This window comes from Zootoca vivipara, chromosome 17, assembly GCF_963506605.1.
Source record: "Zootoca vivipara chromosome 17, rZooViv1.1, whole genome shotgun sequence".
Lineage (NCBI taxonomy): Eukaryota > Metazoa > Chordata > Lepidosauria > Squamata > Lacertidae > Zootoca > Zootoca vivipara.
This window is the reverse complement of record NC_083292.1, coordinates 3612251-3634633: the sequence shown is the minus strand read 5'-3', so window position 1 is coordinate 3634633 and position 22383 is coordinate 3612251. Positions and strand designations below refer to the sequence as shown.

The 22383-nt window shown below is 42.6% G+C and overlaps 1 protein-coding gene across 3 annotated transcripts in view; it reads left to right on the top strand.

Moving 5' to 3' along the window:
* The window catches only part of ATP6V0A2 (ATPase H+ transporting V0 subunit a2), a 32832-nt gene extending 14061 nt beyond the window's left edge, over positions 1-18771 (top strand). For 2 of the 3 annotated variants that reach the window (XM_035097887.2, XM_060269866.1), the window contains exons 8-20: positions 2114-2207; positions 3597-3809; positions 4583-4736; positions 5314-5453; positions 6259-6413; positions 7932-8019; positions 8893-9011; positions 10637-10850; positions 13666-13785; positions 14861-14980; positions 16374-16491; positions 18015-18186; positions 18430-18771. In XM_035097887.2, coding sequence (XP_034953778.1) covers positions 2114-2207; positions 3597-3809; positions 4583-4736; positions 5314-5453; positions 6259-6413; positions 7932-8019; positions 8893-9011; positions 10637-10850; positions 13666-13785; positions 14861-14980; positions 16374-16491; positions 18015-18186; positions 18430-18529 — 1807 coding nt within the window. In that variant the 3' untranslated portion in view covers positions 18530-18771. The remainder of the gene's footprint in view (positions 1-2113; positions 2208-3596; positions 3810-4582; positions 4737-5313; positions 5454-6258; positions 6414-7931; positions 8020-8892; positions 9012-10636; positions 10851-13665; positions 13786-14860; positions 14981-16373; positions 16492-18014; positions 18187-18429) is intronic. The other variant, XM_035097888.2, reaches the window with a different exon arrangement.
* The last annotated feature ends 3612 nt before the right edge of the window (positions 18772-22383 follow it).

The following is a 22383-nucleotide window of genomic DNA, read 5'->3' as shown; positions in this document are numbered from 1 at the left end:
CTTGAGGGGAGGCACAATTTCGCTTCTGCCACCAGCCAGGTGACCTGGCAATTGGGAGATGAACCTTTCCTTGTTCTTTAGCTGGTAAAGGAGCAGTTGCTTCAGTCCGTGCTTTCCTCTACTCTCTCCATTCCTTTTTCCATTTGCATTGTGTCTTACTAGATTGTGAGCCTTTGGGGCAGGGCAGTGGTGCAGCTAGGTAGCCATAAACCCTGGATATAATGGTCTTATGCAGAGCTCTCCTTTAGATGGCTACATATATCCACTGGCGGAGTTAGCCACTCAGGCACCTGGAGCAGCGCACATGCCGTGCACCCAGGGGCAGGACGATCCACCCACAGGGGCGATCAGCACGGCACCACAATCCGCCCGGGGGGATTTTGTCACCCCCCTCTGGGATGACACCTGGGGGGGACTGCTGCCCCCGCCCCCCTCTTCCTAAGCCCCTGCTTGTATCACTTCATTTGTGAAACACAATTAACATTTTCCCTCCCCACCTCACCATTCTGTGCTTTACAGCTGCATTATACATTACAGATAAGTTAGAACCAACAAAACAAAAGCAGTTTGTCAGTCCTGGTGGATAAAGAAATAAATGCTCTGAGCATATGGTAGTGTTGCATTTTAAATTCACTTAAATCGTAGTCATCATGTAATATAGGATTAAAATGGGGTTTGCTTCTGATGTCCTAATGTGTCAGGATCGTGGGGTGGTTGCTCACGACTCTTGCTCCCAAAAAGGTTGTTCATGATAAGTACCCAACTTTCTGTTTTCTGCTTCCAAAAGCAGGAGAAGGGGAGGCACAGATACTTTGGAGACTGGCTATAGAGGGAATAAAAAAATGCCAATGTATTTGAGCTTTCTGGTTTCCATTTCTGAACTTTTGCTGAGCAGCAGCTGCCAAGTGTCCCTGCATTGTGCTGTGACCTGGCAGTGTGCATTGAAACTGAGATTTAGATCACAGTTGCTTTGCCAACTCTAAATTGTGGTCTTCAGTCACTAGAAATGCACAGTCACTTCTTGTGCTGTTTCCCCAAATATTCTACAGCATGTACTACAGAATGCAGCATGTACTGCTTTGTCTGTGGAGGATCTTGTAATGTCTGCCCCAGAACTTGAGTGCATGCATTGTAGGAATCCTTAGGAGCATGTTCTGGGCTGCAGACCCTGCTACCAATGGGGTGCTGGTGACGTTTCTTGAGCCTCATCATCACCACACCTGAACTGAGTGTGCACCTGAAAACATGACTTCTGTAGCTACATATGTGCTTATTAATTGCATTTGTATCTTGCATTTCTTCAGTGGCAATAAGGTGACCTGCACAGGGTTCCCTGGAGGTTTCATATTCAGGCACTGATCAGACCCAGGCCTGCCTAGCTTTAGTAAGGTGGCAACATACCATATTTATGTGAATCTAATGCACACCTCAATTTTCAAAACCTTGAAACAAAAAAAAGTATTTGCTATGTTAGCTGTGTTTTTCAAGCTTGCAGTCAAACCTAATGTGCACCCTATTTTTGTGACGTCATTTGGGCAAAAATGGTGAGCATTACATTCAAGTAAATACAGTAATATTTATTTCACCATAACCCTGATCCTCACTGCATACCTGCAAATTATTCTTGGCAAAATGTCTTTAAGTAGAGTTTGTCTGCCATTGTTGAACTTCTCAACCCGGAACCCCTGATAAAACTTACAAGGCACCTTTGTTTCCTGGTACACAGTCTGACAGCTGCTGTGCTGATCCATCACCCTGGCAGACTTCTTCAGCTCTGTATCTAAAGTTGGGGAAGGGCTGTAGCTCAGTGGTAGAGCATCTGCAGAAGGTCCCAGGTTTATTCCCTGGTGTCTCCATGTTAGGGCTGGGAAAAGCTGCTGTCTGAAACCTGGGAGAGCTACTGCCAGCCAGAGTAGACAATACTGAGCTAGATAAACCGGCATTCTTGACTCAATATAAAGCAGCTTCCTATATTCCAGAACTATTTTAGGCTTTGTTTTTGTGTTGTTGTTTTTGCAAGACCAGATTAAGTTCCCACTGCTTTTGTTTTGCAGTTCTGCTCTTCTCTTCTATGTTGGGCTCTTTTATGTAGACTATTTTTGTTTTTTGCCAGCTACCATTGCCATGTCTACCCCTATCCCAGCACCCCTGAGGAGCGCCGAACAGTTATGGAAGGACTCCAGGTTCGCATTCAGGATCTTCATATGGTGAGTAGAAAGTTACTGGTGCACCTTGGAGGCACAAATCATCTCATGGAAGAAGGTTAATACATAACTTACAGTTCTGAGTGCATGTTTAAAAGGAAGAGGTTGGACTAACTTTCGACCATATGGACTTTAATGTAAACGAGGGGTGATCAACTTCACTTTTTTTGCAGGTGTTGGCAACAGTGGCTCTGCTTTCTGGGAACTCTTTACAGTTTATGAGCTGTTATATGTGTACTCAGGCATAGGATTTTACATATAAAATGTGTACACCTAAGAAATCTAAAAGACAGACCTCTTCTATTCAGCACCTGACACCTGTTGTAGCTACCGCACTCTTCCATTCTATCAAAGGTCATTCCTACCTGTTTGGTCCCCTCCCTATGCCTTTTAAAGTGCATTTTCTCTTCTCTTTCTATGTAGTTTCTCATAACAAATAAAAAGGACAATACTTTATTTGATAAAAATAAACTGATTGGGGGAAAAATTCCTGGCTGTATGGCTTGGAGATAAGAAGATACTTCCCCAACTGTCTGGAAAGAAATTGATTGCCATCTGTGCTCTCTTCCTCGCTCTGTGTGTGTTTGTGTAAGAGAGAGTGAAAGCATGTGCATAAACTCAAGCCAGAATATAATTACTTGCTTTCCAGTAGCTGTACTGGTCTGTTGTACTAAGAAAAGAATTTCTCTTGATACCCATCCAACCCAGTGGGACTCACCTCTGGGTAGATCTGCAGAGGCTGTCTGAAAATTCTGCTGGTTCCTAACAAAGGGCCAGCTAGATAGGTGCGGCTTTGTAGTGTCAGTGTGTGGATGAGACAGTGGTGTTGGGAGGAGCGGTTTGGGTTTGTTAGATGTTGGAGAACTTTTCAGGACAAGGCGGGCCAGTGCAAAACAGATGGGCTCCACTTGAGCTGGGATTGAAGCAGGCTGTAGGCTTCCCACAGGCATCTGATTGGCCACAATGATAACAGGATCCTGGACTAGATGGGCCATTGGTCTGCTCCACTTGGTTTGTCCTATGTTTGTGTGTTGGCAGTTCAAATTGGAGGTAGGCATGGTGGGAACTGTAGCAGGGCGGTCTTTATTGTGGAGTAGTTAATCCAGAAACAAGTGGGCCCCAACCAATTTTCCCTGAGGGAATGTGCCCCTTGATGGAAAGACTGCACAACCCTTACTCTATTTCTTACAACATGAAAGCATTTTTAGTTGGGCCGCCTGAAGCCAGATGGAATAGCTTTTGAGCTACCAGTAGATAAAATCAATACATGTACTGAAAGACCTATGTGAGTATAGATAGCAAGGGCAGTTGTGTGAACTTTGTATAAAGTTGCCCTGTTAGTTCACTGTTCTTGCTATAGTTTTAAATATTTTTCTAAAAACAACAACAAAGGTACTGCATAAAACTGAAGATTATTTACGGCAAGTTTTGTGCAAGGCGTCTGAGTCTATCTACACCTGGGATGTCCAAGTGAAGAAGATGAAAGCCATTTACCACGTGCTGAATCTCTGCAGCTTTGATGTCACCAACAAATGCCTGATTGCTGAGGTCTGGTGCCCAGTGGCTGATCTGCCAAACATGCGCCGAGCCCTCGAGGAAGGATCTGTAAGTGATTTAAATTTTATCTCCGGGTTTGCTTTATTTATTTTTATACCACTTAATTATTAACATTTATAAGCAATGTACTTAAAAACAATGCACAGAAAATGGCACAATAACATTCATCATAAAAACAGACACCCTCTTAAAATGCCTGCTGGAGTAAAAAGGTCTGCATCATGTGCCTCTCATTCAGCAAGGAGACTGTCTGTCTTCATCTCAGCAGGGAAGGAGTGGGTTTGGGGCTCACTGCACTGCGCTGAATGTACTGAATGGTAGGAGAGAATGTTGCACTGGCAGCATGTAGCATTCAGGGTTTTCAGTATGAATGATAAATTGCATGCATTTCTTTATAAATAGAGGGGAGGAGGCTGTGAGTTGCATGGATAATGAAAGTGCCTTGCATGAACAGGTTATGGCTGAAGTTCGGCAAATAGCAAGGCTTAGAGGATTCTCTGTAGACCTCTGTGGATGTCATGTGAGGTGGAAGGCTGGAGTTGCACAGGCTCGCCCTGGCTGACATACACACATTTGGATCTCATGGTAGCAGAGGAGGGGTTTGCACATCTAGTTCTGAAGCATGTACTCTAGCATGTGAATGACATGAAGAGTTTTGTATGTGTACATCATCAGAGCTGGGGTGGCTTAAGTCTGACTCTGCACCTCCCCACCCCAGTTCTGCTCATGCTCATTGTCTGGTTGACAGAATGTGGAAATCAGTGTTATTTTTCCAGCTTCACAAAAAACAATACTGGTCTCCTTTTTTAAAATTATGTAAGCAGAATGAAAGTGGAGCGTCCGTCCCTTCGTTCATGAACACGATACCAACAAAGGAAACGCCTCCAACTTTGATACGTACCAATAAATTCACCTCTGGATTCCAGGGCATTGTTGATGCTTATGGGATTGGGAGCTACAGAGAAGTTAATCCAGGTAGGTCACTGATTGAAAGATACTTATTGAGAAGCAGGATTTATTCTTTCTCCCTTGTTAGGAATGGTTGCAGGAGAAATATTTATAAGGCATGGCAAAGTGTCTGCTATTTAACACTTGTTAGCAACAATGGTTTACCATGTGCTGCTGAGTGCATAAGAGTGCAAACTAAATTCAGCCGATTACACATACAGGTGGACAGAGGGGAGGTGCCCCTTGGGCAGAAGATGAGCAGTGTAGACTGGGATAGGGGAGAACTAGATTGCATTTGGCATAAGTCAGAGAAGAGAAGACCCACTGAAATCAACAAGCTTGACATACAGCCCAAGAGAGTGTCTCAAAAGTGTTCATGGAAAGGCTGGGTTTTGAGGAGGAACATGGAAGAGCAGAGCCGTGGCTGGATTATGCTTTTCCTCCCTTCTTTCAAGGGCTAAAATGAGCCAAATTCAGCCAAATTCTGGCACTTTCAAACAATGATTTAGAGTAATCTGGCATAGGCAGCTTATGGATAATTTGGATACTATGCATTATGTATAGTTGCTTATAAAGCTGAAATCTTGTCCCTCTCATTTTGCAGCTCTCTTCACCATTATCACCTTTCCCTTCTTATTTGCTGTGATGTTTGGAGATTGTGGACATGGCTTCATAATGTTCCTCTTTGCTTTGTTCATGGTATTATATGAAAAACACCCCAAACTCCTACGATCACAAGATGAGGTACAGATGAAATCTTCTTCTTCTTCTTCTTCTTCTTCTTCTTCTTCTTCTTCTTCTTCTTCTTCTTCTTCTTCTTCTTCTTCTTCTTCTTCTTCTTCTTCTTCTTCGCAATATTTCTATTTCTGTAAATGGCCCATTAGTCCCCACCACCACCACTGGAGTTTTGCTTGTGTATCTGCCACATAGAAGGGGAAATACTTTAAGGCAGAATAGAGCAGTCTGTGTCCCTGCAGATCATGCTGAACTTGAATTGCATCTTGCGAAGGGCCCGCAGATTCTGATGCACTGCAGCTCCCATCAGCCCCAGCAGCATGGCCAGTGGTCAGGACTGGGTCAGGAATGATGGGAGTGTAGTAGTCCAAAAACTTTGGAGAAAGCCCTGTTTTTGGACAACTGATCATTCTGACCATGTGTTGGGCTCACCCAAAGGCATGCATAAACTGATGGTAAATTCTAAATAGCAGAGATGTAACTCAGCAAATCCTCATGCCTCGCTTGTGATCTTCCTGGGGGCATCTGGCTGACCCCTTTTGGAAGCTGAATGCATCCAGCAGAGCGGTTTCTTATATTTTTATGCACAAAGCACACTGCATCCTTACTAAGATTGGCTTCTTCTTCTTCTGAATTTCTACCACACATTGCAGTACCACGTAACTCTGAATTGTGGCATATCTGGGCACTGCACCATATCAAATACATTGTTTGAAAGTGCATCAAAGCTTTTATGTGCTGCACATGTAACAAAGCATCTTATCTTTGAAGTTCACATGGCAGTCAGTGGGCCTGTCCTTTTTCACATTTGCAGATCATGAAGATGTTTTTTCAAGGAAGATACATCATCCTGCTGATGGGACTGTTTTCTATATACACTGGCCTGATCTACAATGACTGCTTTTCAAAGTCTTTGAATATATTTGACTCCCACTGGAACATTTCACAAATGTTTGCTGTGGAGTGGCGGTGAGTGACTCCTTTGTTAAACCCAGTGTGGTGTGAAAGCAGCCTACTGTATTGAGATAGGAAGCTCAGAGGTATCTCTCCCCACTTGTGCAGTGTCCTAAACCTGTCACAGTATACTTTTCACTCATTCTATGGTAAATGAAATGTGCCTCCAATTCCTGCCATTTTCATGATTAATTTTTTTAGCCTTTCAGTTCAATTATGAAGTATCTTTTGTGGTGTGCAGAATAATAAATGGCTTACTTTAAAGCAACAGCCAGTAACTGCCATTCTAAAATATTGTGGTAGTTTTTTCTCAGTCATTTAATGAGAGGGATATGTCCTTCACTTGAAGGACATATTTACTAGCTACCTCTATACTTGGTGGTGCCACCACCAGGGGCTGCTCTGTTGGCATTGACCTGTGACAGGGCCTTTTCAGGGGCCACCCCATGGTTGTGGAATGCTCTCCTGGGTGAGGTGTGTTTTTCTCCCTCATGATTGACTTCCAGGTGATTTTTTAAAAAACATCCCTGTTTACTCAGGCATTTGACAGCTGAAAGATGCTGTTCCTGTCAAACCTGAGGTGACTGTTTATATATATATATATTTAAATTGTTCCATTATTGATGTGTTTGCCACTCTGCGCTCCTTATGGGAGAAAGATGATATATAAATTGTATTCATTATGATTATTATACTGGAAGAAAATGGACACTTGTTTCAAGAGCTGCCAGTTTACATGGCTGTTACCCAGCTCACCTGTAAGCAGAAACAATGAAAACAGTGAAATTTATGGGGGAATGGAACAGGACTTTCTTTGTGGTGGTGTCCTCTATGATGCAGAACTCTCTGGCCACATTAGTTCCTGGTTTTTGGTTTTAGCCAACAGTCAAAATGTTTCCTCTTCTCAAGAGCTTTCCTTGTCCGAAGACGCAAGTCTGTATATTCTATTTTTGCATCTTGCAACTTTTTTTTTAATGGAGCACGTTATAGAGTTCCTTACAACTCCCTGTCAAGCTAGCTGAGAAGGAGATCTCTCTTAATACAGTAGACCAGCAACTGAAGCATGATTTACTTACACAATTGCAGCTTTGGATTGGTGGCAGGAAAACAAATAAATAGATAAATGGGGAGTGCAGCAGAAACAGTTGGAAGGAGCCGTCTGAGATTTCATGTGACCTTCCCAGAGCCTGGTAAGCAAGGCACCAGAAAAGCTCTTTCTGCGCTGGGTTTTGCTGCCATGGAAATAGTTTTGAAGCCCTCCACCTTGCTCACTCGGCTCTGGGAAGGTTGCACAAGGCCTCTGGAAGGCTGTAAATACAGAGTCGGACTATTGTTCCATGTAGCTAACCATTGTGCACAGTGACTGACTGGCAGGATTTCAGAGAGGAGTGTCCCCCAGCCCTACCTGCAAGATATCACAAGATCCTTGTGGGATCTTGCTGGAGCTTCAGATAGCAAATAGCATATTGTGGTGATACAAATGTCTTCGTTCAAGTCCTAATTCTGCAGTGTGGTGTTGTTGTTTTTTAACAGTGAGGAGGACCTGAAGAATCAGTATTTGATGTTAAATCCAAATGCGACTGGAGTGTTCATAGGACCTTATCCTTTTGGCATAGATCCGGTTAGTGTTTTCCCCCGGAGATTCCACTGTGGCAACGATGACCCTTTAAAGAAGAATTGGCAGTTTTACGGTGCTGAATCATAGGCCAACAGATTTACAGCTTTAATTTATGTAAATATTTCTGTTTGCTAGGATAGTCCTATAGGGTTGGCAGCTGTTCCTCACTTCTTAAGGAACTGTAGTGTACATGCAAAAGGTGGAGGGTTCAGTCCCTGACATTTCTGGGTGGGTCTGGGAAGAAAGTTATGCCTGAAACCCTGGAGAGCTGCTGTCAGTAGACCAGAAATGGAGAAAATGTGGCCCTCCCAGCTGTTGTTGGACTCCACCTCCCATAATCTTTTTCCATTGACCATTCTGCCTGGGGCTGATGTGAGTTGGAGCCCAACCTAGATGGCCACAGGCTACTCACCCTTAGCATAGGCAATACTAGCTGGTCCAAGGGCCTGTTTCTGGGATAAGGCAGCGCCCTGTGTTCCTAACAGCTTTGTCCCACAGAAGGTAGCTGATCAAAGGCACCCCCAAAAAATCATGTTCCCTATACATCTCCCACCCTTGTCAGCAGCACTTAGTAACGCCTTTTATCTCACTTCAGTTTGCCCCCTTGGAGCCTCTCCCTCAAAGAATTCTCAGCATAGTCCCACCTTGCTTTCTCCACTGTAGGATGATTTTCCATTTCAAGGACATTATCCTGGGTGTCCCATGTTTTCTAACTTGCAAGAGAACTTAAGTGTGTTTGTGAAAGAGGTACATGGGGTTCCTTGCTTACCTTGCATACAGGAATGCTGGAGAAGGACTCCGAACTGTGCTCTTTAAATCCTTGCTTGTAGTTAGAATTTGAGCCAATACCTCATTCCCCTTCCTCTCTCTTACCAGATTTGGAACCTGGCAAGCAATCGTCTCAGTTTCTTGAATTCCTTCAAAATGAAAATGTCTATAATTATTGGAGTGACCCACATGACGTTTGGGGTCATCTTAGGAGGATTTAACCACTTGTAAGTGTGTGTCTTCACAGCAGAATTGCAGCAACCAAAAGTGGAATTAAGGCATAAATGTATTTTTAAAATTCCTGTTCTTATGATAAAATGAAAACAGCTCTACATAATCAACAAGCTGAAGCTTACCAATTTATCAATGACTGTTAGTGCAAACTTTTCCATGACAATTAATATAACCTACATCAGGGGTCCCCAGACTTACCTGCCTTTGGGCCGGTGCCCGCCGCGCCAAACGCGCGGCAGGCTGGAGGGCGGGGGAGTGCGCGTGCAGTGGGCCGGAGGGTGGGGGGTGTGCGCCAGTGCGCATGCGCGCACCCATTTACTGGCGCGGTGGCGCGCTTCCAGGCCGGAAAAATCGCCGAAAATTGTTTGTGCACATGCGTATGGGCCTCCCCCGACCCGGAAGTGCACCTCCCCCGACTTCTGGGTCTTTTCGGCGATTTTTTCAGATCTTGAAGTGTGCCGCCACGCAGCGCGCCGCAAGAGCGGGTGACGGCAGCGGGCGGCGGGGGTCGTCGCGGGCCGGATTGGGAGGCCAATTGGGCCGCATCTGGCCCGCGGGCCGTAGTCTGGGGACCCCTGACCTACATTTCCCCTCCAGATTTATCTTGCTGCTCCAGATTCAAAGCCTTTGCTAGGTGTGTCAAAACCTTTTCTCTTTTAGCTGTTAGCAAGTTTATATCACTCCTCTGTTGTAGTCCTTCTTAGTTACCTGAGGCCTGGAAGGTTTGTACTGAGGGTTTTTTCTGGGCTATTAATATTTTTATTTTTTATAGATTTATTGTGCTTGGGTTCTTTGTTAAATAAAGTCTCCACAGAAAACCTTTGTGTTGAAACGCTTATGGCATATATTGAAATATACAGTATAGGATTTGGCCTAGTAAAGATTTAGTGTTTGTATATAGGATAATTATTTCATTATAATAAATTTGTGTTTTTAATACACCAGTTCCTTAGCTCTGTTTGTTGATAGTTTTTTGTTTTGTTACGGACCATGTGTGCTTCAGTTGTTTGCAACTATTTGGTATGCCTTTTTATTCGAGATGGGAATTTCTTGGAATAACTTTTATGTATAACCTATTTTAAAAAATCAAGTTGATGAACAAGCACAGCTATTATTCAAGATCTAGCCTACTGTTTAAGGCTCCCAAGGCTCGCTAGCTAGAAGGGAACCTTATACGTGACCTTACATTATTATTATTATTATTATTATTATTATTATTATTATTATTATTATTATTATTATTCCACCCAACTGACTGGGTTGGCCCGACCACTTTGGGCGGCTTCCAGCAAATTAAAACATTAAAAACCTCCCTGTACAGGGCTGCATTCAGATGTCTTTTAAAAGTCAGATAGTTGTTTAATTCCTTGACATCTGACGGGAGAGCGTTCCACAGGGCGGGCATGACTACTGAGAAAGCCCTCTGCCTGGTTCCCTGTAACCTCACCTACTGCAATGAGGAAACCCCCAGAAAGCCCTCAGAGCTGGATCTCTGTGTTCGAGCTGCTTCTTTTTTTCTTGGCATGGACAGTATATTTATCAGCTTTCTGTGTAAAACTGATTTCCACTCTGAATACAAAAAATGAAATGAAATCCACCTTCTTTCTTATTCAATCAGGCATTTCAGGAAGAAGTACAATATTTTTTTGGTGTTCATTCCTCAACTTCTGTTCATTCTTTCCATCTTTGGATACCTGGTTTTTATGATCATCTATAAATGGTTGGCTTTTGGCGCGAAGAACTCTGAGTCGGCTCCCAGCATTTTGATTTTGTTCATTAACATGTTCCTGTTTCCTAATAAGAGAGAACCGCACATATTTTTCGAAGGACAGGTTGGTAAGCCCTATAATCTGAAAGATAGCCACAGAATTCCTTCTCTTTGTCTGTCTCCGGTCTTGCAGTAGGGTTTCCTAAAGAGAAAGCAAAACACACAACTCTTCAGCTGCATTGATTTCAAAGGAATAGTTAGGCATGTACTTAAATTTCCCCAGTTGAAATGAATGAGTTTTTAACAGTACCTAATTTAGGTTGCTTAAATGTCTCTTTTCTAATGTGGCTGAAGGTGTGGGGAGTGGAAAGATGAAAAGATAAGACTAAATCAGAAGTTAGTTTGTGGGCACAGTGGCCTGGGATGAAGTGGCATATGAAAGTTGTAGCATGGAAGAAAAAGCATAAATGTGGAAATATTGCAGCGATGCATGCAAAGTATAAACAAGGCAATATTAAGGTGTAGTTTCCCAACAATTTTCTCTTTGCTGTTCTTTCTGCACTGATTTGGTTTTTGTCTTTGTTTTGTGTATGGAGATGCAAGTGGATGGTTTGGAAGGAAGAGAGGCAGTTAGGGGAATATACCGTGTTTCTCATATTATAAGACATGTCTTATATTTATTTTTTCCTCAAAAAAAAACACTATGGCTTATTTTCAAGGGATGTCTTATTTTTTCCTCCTCCTCCTGCCGCAGCCGGCATTGCTACTGCGCCTATCACTATGTCTTATTTTCGGGGTATGGCTTATATTCCTTGAATGCTTAAAAATCCTGCTATGGCTTATTTTATGGGTATGTCTTAAAATGTGAGAAACAGGGTATGGAATTGAACAGACAGCCATACAAAAGTGTTCATTTTAGGGCTTGTAACCCAGTTTTTTTTAAAATCTTCAAATGCAGTCCTAAATACACTTATGGAGAAGTAAACCACATGGAAAACAGTTAATTGTGAATAAGCATGAATAGAACTGAATCATCAATGCATAATCTCAGTTTTGAGTTAACTGATAAATTTTTACATGTGTTGCAGGAGGCATCATATTAGGAAAGTCATTTCTTCCCGTCCCTCTTCTAGGATGGTATTTGCCAGCTGCAGTATTAACGTGACTTTCACTTTTTTATTTTAAAAAAATCTGCCTGATTAATATGGTCACCTTGGCAGGGGATCAGAAGGGTTCTTTTTAACTATTATTCTAACTTAATAAATGTTGTGGCCTTGCTTTGGTATAAACAGTAAATGAAAAAGAGCCCCAATACCAAATTGGCATTTAAGTCAGTTGTCATGCAAGTCCTTTTCCTGCAAAGAATTGACACCCGTCTGAATCCTTTCAGTAATGTATATGCCAAAGATGGGGAACCTGTGGTCCTCTAGGTGTTGTTGGAACAAAGTCCCATTAGCTCTATGCTCAGTGTTCAGGGATTGTGGGATTTGTAGTTTAGTGATTCCTGGAGATGTCCACAGTGATGTCCACAGATTCTCCCTCCTGCATGGCACTTTGTCACATTCTGATGCACTGCAGTTGCTACCGTGTTTCTCCTAAAATAAGACACGTCTTATATTTATTTTTCTTGCAAAAAAAACACACCACGGCTTATTTTCAGGGGATGTCTTATTTTTTTATTTTTATTTTTATTTTTTTATTAAGCTCTGTCGGGGCTCGGCACAGCGTGCCACTGGCTTTGCCGGCTCCCGCTCTGTTGGGGCTTGGCAGGGCGCGCGCGCTACTGCTTTTGCCGGCTCCCGCTCAGTTCAGTCGGCAGGGCTCGGCAGTTCAGGGGTCCGCAGTTCAGGGGTCGGCAGGGCGCGCGCGCCGCTGGCTTTACCGGCTCCCGCTCTGTCGGGGCTTGGCAGGGCGCGCGCGCTACTGCTTTTGCCGGCTCCCACTCAGTTCAGTCGGCAGGGCTCGGCAGTTCAGGGGTCCGCAGGGCGCGCGCGCCGCTGGCTTTGCCGGCTCCCGCTCTGTTGGGGCTTGGCAGGGCGCGCGCGCTACTGCTTTTGCCGGCTCCCGTTCAGTTCAGTCGGCAGGGCTCGGCAGTTCAGGGGTCCGCAGTTCAGGGGTCGGCAGGGCGCGCGCGCCGCTGGCTTTACCGGCTCCCGCTCTGTCGGGGCTTGGCAGGGCGCGCGCGCTACTGCTTTTGCCGGCTCCCACTCAGTTCAGTCGGCAGGGCTCGGCAGTTCAGGGGTCCGCAGGGCGCGCACGCCACTGGCTTTGCCGGCTCCTGCTCTGTCGGGGCTTGGCAGGGCGCGCGCGCTACTGCTTTTGCCGGCTCAGGGGTTGGCAGGACGCACGCGCCGCTGGCTTTGCCGGCTCCCGCTCTGTCGGGGCTTGGCAGGGCGCGCGCGCTACTGCTTTTGCCGGCTGCCGCTCAGTTCAGTCGGCAGGGCTCGGCAGTTCAGGGCTCGGCAGGGCGCGCGCGCTGCTGCCTTTGCCGGCTCCCGCTGGGTCAGGGCTCAGAAAAGCGCGCGCTGCTGCCCTTGCTGGTCCCGCTGGGTCAGGGCTTGGCGCGGCGCGAGCTGCGGATCGCGCAGGGTCCTGCTGGGTCGAGGCTCTGCGTGACGCGTGCTGCAGCTTCTCCCGGCTCCCGGTCCGTCTGCGCTCCATGTGGCGCACGTTGCGCATCCGCTTCCTGTTCCTTACGGAAGCGCCATCCAGACCTGCTTCATCACGGTAGGGTACCGGTACCCCAACACGTCTTATTTTGGGGGGATGTCTTATATTTTTTGCCGTTAAAAAATCATGCCATGTCTTATTTTTTAGGCCCGTCTTATTTTGGGAGAAACACGGTATTAGGAGAGTTTTAGTGGTTTTGTGTAGGGAGGAAGGAATCAACCTCCATATAAAACAGCTTTGTCTTTTTTGCCTCCTCTCTTTCAAAACAGATGATTGTACAGAAATTTCTCCTGTCTGTTGCTGTGCTTTCAGTTCCAGTGCTGCTTTTTGGAAAACCACTTTATTTATACTGGTTGAACAATGGAGGCCAAAGCATCGGAGCATACAGAGTATGTATTGGAAATAACTGCCTATGATAGCATGTGTGTTAAAGGATTGGCAAAATCCTTCTTCCAATTAAATGTATGTTCTCTGAATTAGTTTGATGGCTCTGTAAACACCTGTTCTCTTTTGGTTAAGGGGCAAGGAAAAAAGGATAAGGATAAACACCATTTTGTTACAGAAAAGGACATATATATGTTTTCGAGCCAAAAGTAATAAAATGAAGTTCTGTAACAGTGTAGCCCAATTGACCAGCCTATGACTATAGGCAGAGGTTGCGTTCCCGGGTATCGCACACATATGTGAAATCATGTATACTGTACTGGGGATCACCATCTAAAAGGCAAACTACTCTAAAAACCCACCCAACTCCACTACAATTGTTCTCTCCAAATCTCCTTTCTCAAACTCCAACTCTTCACAGCCTCAAATGTCAATGCAAAGGCTCATAGGATTGCTAACTGTTTTCTCACTCTTTTTGCACCATTTCTGCCATTTCCCCACTGTTTTGGGGCCATTTTTGCCTTTTTCATGGCTTTTTGCTGTTTAAATTGATTTATTTTATTCCCTGGCACCGTGCATAATTGCGGTCACACGTGTGTTAAACACATGAAAGTGGGAAGGTGCCTGTATTATTATTATTATTATTAAAAAAGCAAGGATTGCCAAGCCGGCCCAGGTACTAACATGACCCTTATCAGTTGTTGATCTTGTGAACAGTCATTTTGCTGTGAGGCTGTTTTTGGTCCTTGAGGTCTTGCCAAGTTGTGCCACTGGGAGGGTTCCCTAAAGTGCAGCTAATTCTTACTCTTTACACTATAAAAGCAATCTTAATTCAGTAGACGGTTGTGAGTAGAGTGTGTTTCAGCTCTCAAAAATTTGGGTAGCACAGAGATAGAAATACAGAAGGCTTCATTGCATTTTTAAAAGTTGGTCACCTTTCTTGAGAATGAAATCTTTAGCGCTTGGGGTTTTTTTTTGGGGGGGGGGAGATGGCTTGCATGGTTGCTGTAATCCAACTTGTGCTATTGAGGTGGGGTGAGTGATACAATTCAAATAAATATATATATTTTAATTCTCCAGAAAGGCTACCGGTTAGTACGAAAAGAAAGTGAAGAAGAAATTGCTCTGTTGATAACTCACGATATTGAAGAAGGAAGCAGCTCTTTGGACCACAGGCACAAAGATGAGGAGAAAGAAGAGGTAGATGTGTGTGTTTCACAGACACTGTCTGTAGTTTGGAGCTATTTAAAAGGAATCCTCTCAGTGCAGCACAGGGTTTGTTCCCCTTCCCCTTCAGTTTGTGGTGTTATATTTCTTTTGGAAGGACCCCACCCCCTTGTGGCTTGTATGCATTTTATCAACAATCTGGAAGACTGCAAAATGTGATGTTACATATCTCTCACAGGCCATCTGCAGGATGCTGGCTCTTATTTCAAACCCCTCCTCAAAACGCCCTTTTTAGCGTGTCCTGCACCCTGGCATTTAAATTAATGCATATCCCCCTGCATTTACCCTTGCCCATAAATCCCTCCCTTTCTTTCTGTTGCCTCTCCCTGTGTTAAATTTTAGATTGTAAGCTCCTTGGGGAAGGGACTTGTCATCTTGTTCAGTGGTACCTCTGGATGCAAATGGGATCTGTTCTGGAGCCCTGTTCGCATCTAGAGCAGTATGCAACCCGCGTCAGCGCTTCTGCGCACGCGCGGGTCACAATTCAGCGCTTCTGCGCATGACATCATTCGACACTTCTGCGCATGCACGAACTGCTGAACCCAGAAGTAACCTGCTCCATTACTTCTGGGTTTGGCGCGTTTGTAACCCGTTGTACGCAACCCGCAGCATTTGTATCTAGAGGTATGACTGTAATTTGTTACTGTGTTGTGCTGGGCTTTTTGAGGGTGCTATCCCCTAGAAAACTTTTATCAATAGTTCTTTCAAATGTTCTGCCTCCAGAGACCCTTTTCATGCTGAGTTGAGCACTCTAGAACTACTGCGTATTGCAGAGGATTCAGGATAGTGTTGTATGATTGACACAGCATGCTGTGAAGCCTCTACATTCCCATGTAATGCTTCTCTGTGCCTTTTGGGGGCAGTAAGGGTAAAAACTGTCCAAGGAATACTGTTTAAAAACACCATAGAGCAAGTTCAGACAGGCTGAGATGTGGCAATGCACATTACTACCTACACTGGCAGGCAGCAGCTCTCCAGGATTGTAGGCAGGATTTTCTCCCAGCCCTATTTGGAGATGCTGGGGATTAAACCTGGGACCTTCTGCTTGGTCCTTCCTGATACCTAACAAAGTCATACTCTGTTCTTTTTAATTGTTAATATTTGTCCTTGTGAGCTGTGAATTGTGTTTTATTATTTGTGGCTTCAACGAGTCCGCTGTTTTATTTGATTTATTTTGTTGTGTTGTGTTTTATGATGGGCGTAAAGCCGAATAAACTTCCTGATTGATTGATACTCTGTAGGCCTGTTGATCTCAGTGGGTCTACTCTGAATATGACTAGCACTGGATACCACCTTCTGAAATGAATTTGATGTGTCCCGGGAATTCTAAAGTGCATCTGTATGTTTACATATTATTTTGCTTTAGTTTAACTTTGCAGATGTATTCATGGATCAAGCTATCCATACCATTGAATACTGTCTAGGATGCATCTCCAACTCTGCTTCATACCTCAGGCTCTGGGCTCTTAGTTTGGCCCATACACGTAAGTATCCTGCATGCCGTCTCAAACACTCTGTTTTCTTGTTCCCACCTTGGTTCTTTAGGAATCTCTCCCCGCTTTTGATTTTAAAACAAATGTAAAACATTTAATTCTCTCTCCCCCCCATTATTTTTATTGATTTCCACATAAAGCATATTACATAATATTACATATTACATTTAGTTACATTACATTTGTTATATTTACAATTTATCTTTTACATTTGTCCATATCTTTGTTTCCTAATCTTAAATCTCAGATTACAAATTCAATTAAAAATTACAAATTCGACTTCCACACTACTTTCTTCTGCTATTTTTAGATTCGTATATCTGGTTGCGCGGTATAATATTCCTTATAGTTTCAATCCATTTTTAACTTTCTTCGTATCGTTATCAAACCTTTATCTTCTTACTTATATTCTTATATCCTCAATTCTTAAACCCCATATATCATTTTTTTTCATTTTCTGTTTTTTATTTATTGTACATTGTATTTGTGTTTTCTGTCTATATATCCAATAAAGATTTCTGATTTATTGTTGTGAGCTCATTTTCTTCTGCGAGTAATTTCTTATTAAAGATGTTATTTTAATTCTACTAGCTTGTCTATGTATGTCATAAATTTTCCCCATTCTTTCATGTACACTACACTGCCTTGCTGTCTTATTCTCGATGTTAATTTTGCAATTTCCATATATTCCACAATTTTCTTTCACCAGTCTTCCACTGATGGAATTAACTCTTGTTTCCAAACCTGAGCTAAAATTACCCTCGAGGATAAAACATTTAATTCTAATGTGCATAGTCATTGTCCTGTTCAGACATAATAAAATTTGTTTCCTACTATGTGAATGGATTGCATGAATTCAACCCTCCCTTCTCCTCTTTCCATACTGCAAGGAGATTGGAAGCATCCATTTTCAGTTTTAACCTATAATCATTGTTCCCTATAATGTATGAACTTGGAGAACTGTGGTATATTGAAGCTATGGTTAGTCAAGAGGCCAGAATCTGAAAGCATGGTTTGACCTCAGCTTTTTTTTTACATAAGTTTTTATTAAAATATTTTTCATGAGTAACAAAAGTATATTCAGTATCTCTATGTTCAAATGGTAGAATTCAAATCATACGGTTCAATTACATTCAGCATGATACATTGTTGGTATGGGCAGTATTGGGTTGAGGGTGAAGAAGCAAACTGCATTTCCCTAAATTTAGACACCATAGGAAATACACTTAACTTAAAAGCGGAAGCAGATCTCCCAGTCTCGCCAGTATGGAGTGGGGACAGCAGGTCATGCAAGCTAAGAGCTTTCCACAGCTCATCCACATAGTCCAAAGCCATAGTTTCCTGTTGCGTCTGAACAGGGCATGAATAAGGTATTACATCTTCAACTGCTTTTAATAATGAGAAATGCCTATAATATGTCCCTGGTAAAATTACTTGTCCTTTAGGCATGTCATGTGGCAAAGTATTAAAAAGCAGGATTTGGGACAGTTCATTGTGTTTTTTATTTATTTTAGAATTATCAGAAGTCCTCTGGGCAATGATCATGAGAGTCGGCCTTCGTGTGGATGCGACATATGGCATCATCCTTCTGATACCTGTTTCAGCCTTATTTATGGTTCTAACAATATTCATCCTTTTAGTCATGGAAGGTCTTTCTGCTTTTCTACATGCTGTACGACTTCACTGGTATGTGTGTTCCTTTTAATGTGTGTCTGGCTTGCTAGCAAAACATTTTGGATTTTTTAATTAAAAAAATGTAAAGCTTAATTTTTCTTTTTAAAGTAAATGAATCCTTTATTGACATTAAATATGCTCCACTTGAAAGTAATTCTTCATTGTGCATACGATTCAGAGCATGTTTGCATAGCAGTTTTGAAAGGGGTCCGTGTGGTTGCCTTTATCTTAATGCAATGCTTTTTCTTCTTACAGGGTAGAATTTCAGAACAAGTTCTACGCAGGCGAAGGATACAAGTTCACACCTTTCTCCTTTCAAGACATTTCTTTACATTGTAATAGATACATTGCATAGTTTGGCTGCTGTAGTCAGTACATCTCTCTAGAGTTGTTTGAAAATAATCATGTACCTATTTGTCATTCTTGTACAGTTCATTGTAGAAAAGAACAACACTGATTGCCTTACAATGCAGCAAAATAATTTTGTAATATATAACCTCAGATTTGGATTTTGCAAACGTGGATTTCCTGGTAAATAGTCATAAAAATGTCTTTGTTTTCCAGTCACGAGCACATATAAATTGATTTTAAAACTGATTCTAAATATCTCATTGCTGCTTTTAAAAATGCTGCAGGTATTTTTAAGAGCTGTTTGTTTTCTTTTGCAAACCCTTACAGTGCATCCAATATGCACTTAACTGGAAGTAAGCCCCATTGAACCTGAGTTCAGTACTGAAAAATGCCCTGTCATTCTGCCTTGTCATTCCTGTTAGTACTACTGCACCTTCATGATTACTCATAGCTCAGAAAATCAGGCAGCAGCTGAGAATGAAGTTGCTTACCTTTCAGTGTTTACAGGAAAATATTAAGACTTTGTTAAGACATGGGCTAAGATACTGTTTAAAAGCTTTTTGCCTCTAGTTTGAGCAAGAGCTATGCTATTTTTTTGCCATTGCACATCCTACATTTTGAATATAATAGGAAGGATTTGAAAGCCATGCCAGCTTTGGATTCACTAAAAAAAAATGGAAGCATATGGCCTTGAATGTTTTTAAGGAAATGCCTGTTAAGTTGACCAAGGAGCAAGTTATAGGGGCTCACAGTGATTCTCTTCCAATATTGCTACCTGAAATTATTTTGCAAGGTATTAAATATTCAAATTTAACTCCTGGTGGAACTTAAACTTCATTTGCTTAAATGAAAAAAAAAGATTCCTTGAAATTAAGTATATGCTTATGTAAGTTTCTTCAGTATTGCAGTCTGGATATCCCCATACCTTTTGTTCAATGTTGAATGGCAAACTACCTGAGTTATTACAAGTTCTCAGAAAACAATTACACACTCCATTTATGCACATCATTCCATTGCTGGAACTTAATACTTGCAAAATCAGGTTCTAGTTTAATTTTGTTTTTGACACAGCAGTGAATTTGAATAAAATTTGTTTATACTCAGTGAAGACAGCTACCTTTTAAAAGTTTTTTTAATTTCAAAATGAAAATGGAGGTATTTCACCATACTGAGTTTTATAATTGCCAGCAGAATAAATCTAGCCTTCTTTCATATTCATCTTAAATAAAAGCTAATCACTCATTTTGAGAACAAACATTGTGCCTGTTAAATTGTAGCTTGCAACGAATTATGATGGTGATGATTTAAACCTCCAGGGAACCAAGCTGTGGGGGAAATGAGGAAGAACAAGGGTTGTAGGTAAGATATGAGTCCCTAGAGAAAATGATTGGATGAGAATGGGGGAATACAAGAGGTGGGAGGAGAACTATTATTGTAGGGATGGTGGCAGGATGAGAGTGGATTGTATTGTTCAGGAAATATAATCATTACAGTGGATACAAGAGACTGCCCAGTAAAAAATATCACATCCTTAGATTAATGTAGTCTGGAACCATTCTGGTGTAACACTTTAATGGTTAAATGCATTCCTGCAGCCACTCAGAAGCCGCGCTTTGGTTTTTGAACGTTTCAGAAGTCAAACCGACTTCTGGAACGGATTCTGTTTGACTTCCGAGGTATGACTGAAGAAAACAAAACAGGGCCCAAAATTGTGACAAATCATATAGTATTTCATAATCAATTTGAAGCAGATAAATGAAATCTAGTTTGCTATTTCAAAACAAGTATTTTCCTTAAAAATTCCAGTTTACCCATTACTCCCTCCCAAGCCAAAAGTTTTTATTGTAGCCACAAACAAGAATGTGCAATGGGCTGCAGATGACCATGTGCATGAACTCTTGTATACTCAATAAAGTAATGCCATACAGCTGCAAACTTATCTTGTGCAGTTTGGTCCCTGGCAATTTTCATTAGCAAGTTTTCCTAGTAAGGCAAGCTCACATGATCTGCCACAATTTTTGATACCAATACTCAAGATAATTAATTTGGTAGTCTTTTCAGTGCTTGGCAATTGTATCTATTTCTGTCCCTTAAAAAGTAAATTAACAGTTCTTTATGGAGCAAACATATTTGTCACTTTCCAAACCATGAGAGGATAGTTTGCTTTGTGATCAGCCCAATTTCCTGAAATATTTCCCAACAAAAATACAAATTTTGGGCCGGTATGTGCCTACTGCATGACACCCTTTCCAGAGCAATGGTGAAGAGTTTTAAGAGCAATTTATTATTATCTTGTGAGTATTAACTGACCCTATCAGTTTGTCTAATCACCCTTAAAGTTACCTAAGTCAGTGAAAGCTCCGCAAATTATTATTGTATTGTGTGAATACAATTTTGCTCCAGAGAGTCAAAAAATTGGCACATGACCTGAATCAGTTTTATAGCAGGTTCGAAAGTCAAGCATTATCAACTAGTGCCATTCAGTCAGCTCCAGAGGCACCAACAACCACCTCAACCAGTTCTGAAGTCACTCCGCTGGTGATCTTGAAATAGTGTTCTGCACACTTTGTATCAAGTACTTTTACATTGCAATGTAGCTGAAACAAAATTCCAAGTATGTTAGTACTTGGCCAATAAATTATTATTCTTTTCTATTCTATTTTCATTTATTTTTGGTCTACAATTCCCATGATCCCTAGCTCGCAGGACCAGTGGTCAGGTATGATGGGAATTGTAGTCTCAAAACATCTGGAGGGCCGAGGCTGAGGAAGCCTGAACTAAGAGATTGGTAACTGCTAGCTGAAGGTCACTCAGTGAGTTTTACACCTGAGTAAAACTCACCGCGGGAAGGTAAACGGCGTTTCCATGTGCTGCTCTGGTTTGCCAGAAGCGGCTTTGTCATGCTGGCCACATGACCTGGCCAATAATGCAAGATGAGCGTGCAACCCCAGAGTCGGTCACGACTGGACCTAATGGTCAGGGGTCCCTTTACCTTTAGATTTGAACCCTGGATTCCCAAGGTCAAACTCAGAGACACTTGTCTTAGTTCTCTAGTGGTTAACTAAAGCCTTCCAGTTTATATACTTCATCATCCCTTTCTCCCACATACTTTTTTAAAACAAAAGAATAGAAAGGCTTGAACTCTGCTCTGCCATTAACACAGGGGTGGGAGATCTGTGGCTGTCCAGATGCTGTTGGACTCCCAATTCCTATCAACCCCAGCCAGCATAGTCAATAGCCAGGGATAGTGGGAGTTGTAGTCCAGCAAATACCTAAAGGTTATGGCTAACCTTGATCTGGTTGACAAGTTCTGTAGGTAAAGGTATAAACTGCTAGGTAGGCAGGAGCTGGGACCGAGCAACGGGAGCTCACCCTGTTGCGGGGATTCGAACCTCCGATCTGATTGGAAAGCCCTAGGCTCTCTGGTTTAACCCACAGCGCCACCTGTGTCCCGGACAAGTTCTATGTTGCTATGCTAATAATGGGTAAAAGGTAATGGGTAAAGTACCCCTGGACCTGTAAGTCCACTCAAAGGTGAATATGGGGTTGCGGCACTCATCTCGCTTTCAGGCCGAGGGACAGCTTTCCGGGTCACGTGGCCAGCAGGACTAAACCGCTTCTGGCAGAACAGAACACTGACGGAAGCCAGAGTGCACAGAAAGTGTTTACCTTCCCACCACAACAGTACCTATTTATCTACTTCCACTGGTGTGCTTTTGAACTGCTAGGTTGGCAGAAGCTGGGACAGAGCAACTGGAGCTCACCCCGTCACGGGGATTCGAACAGCCTACCTTCTGATTGACAAGCCCAAGAGGCTCAGTGGTTTGGACCACAGCACCACCTGCTCCCTACTGCTAT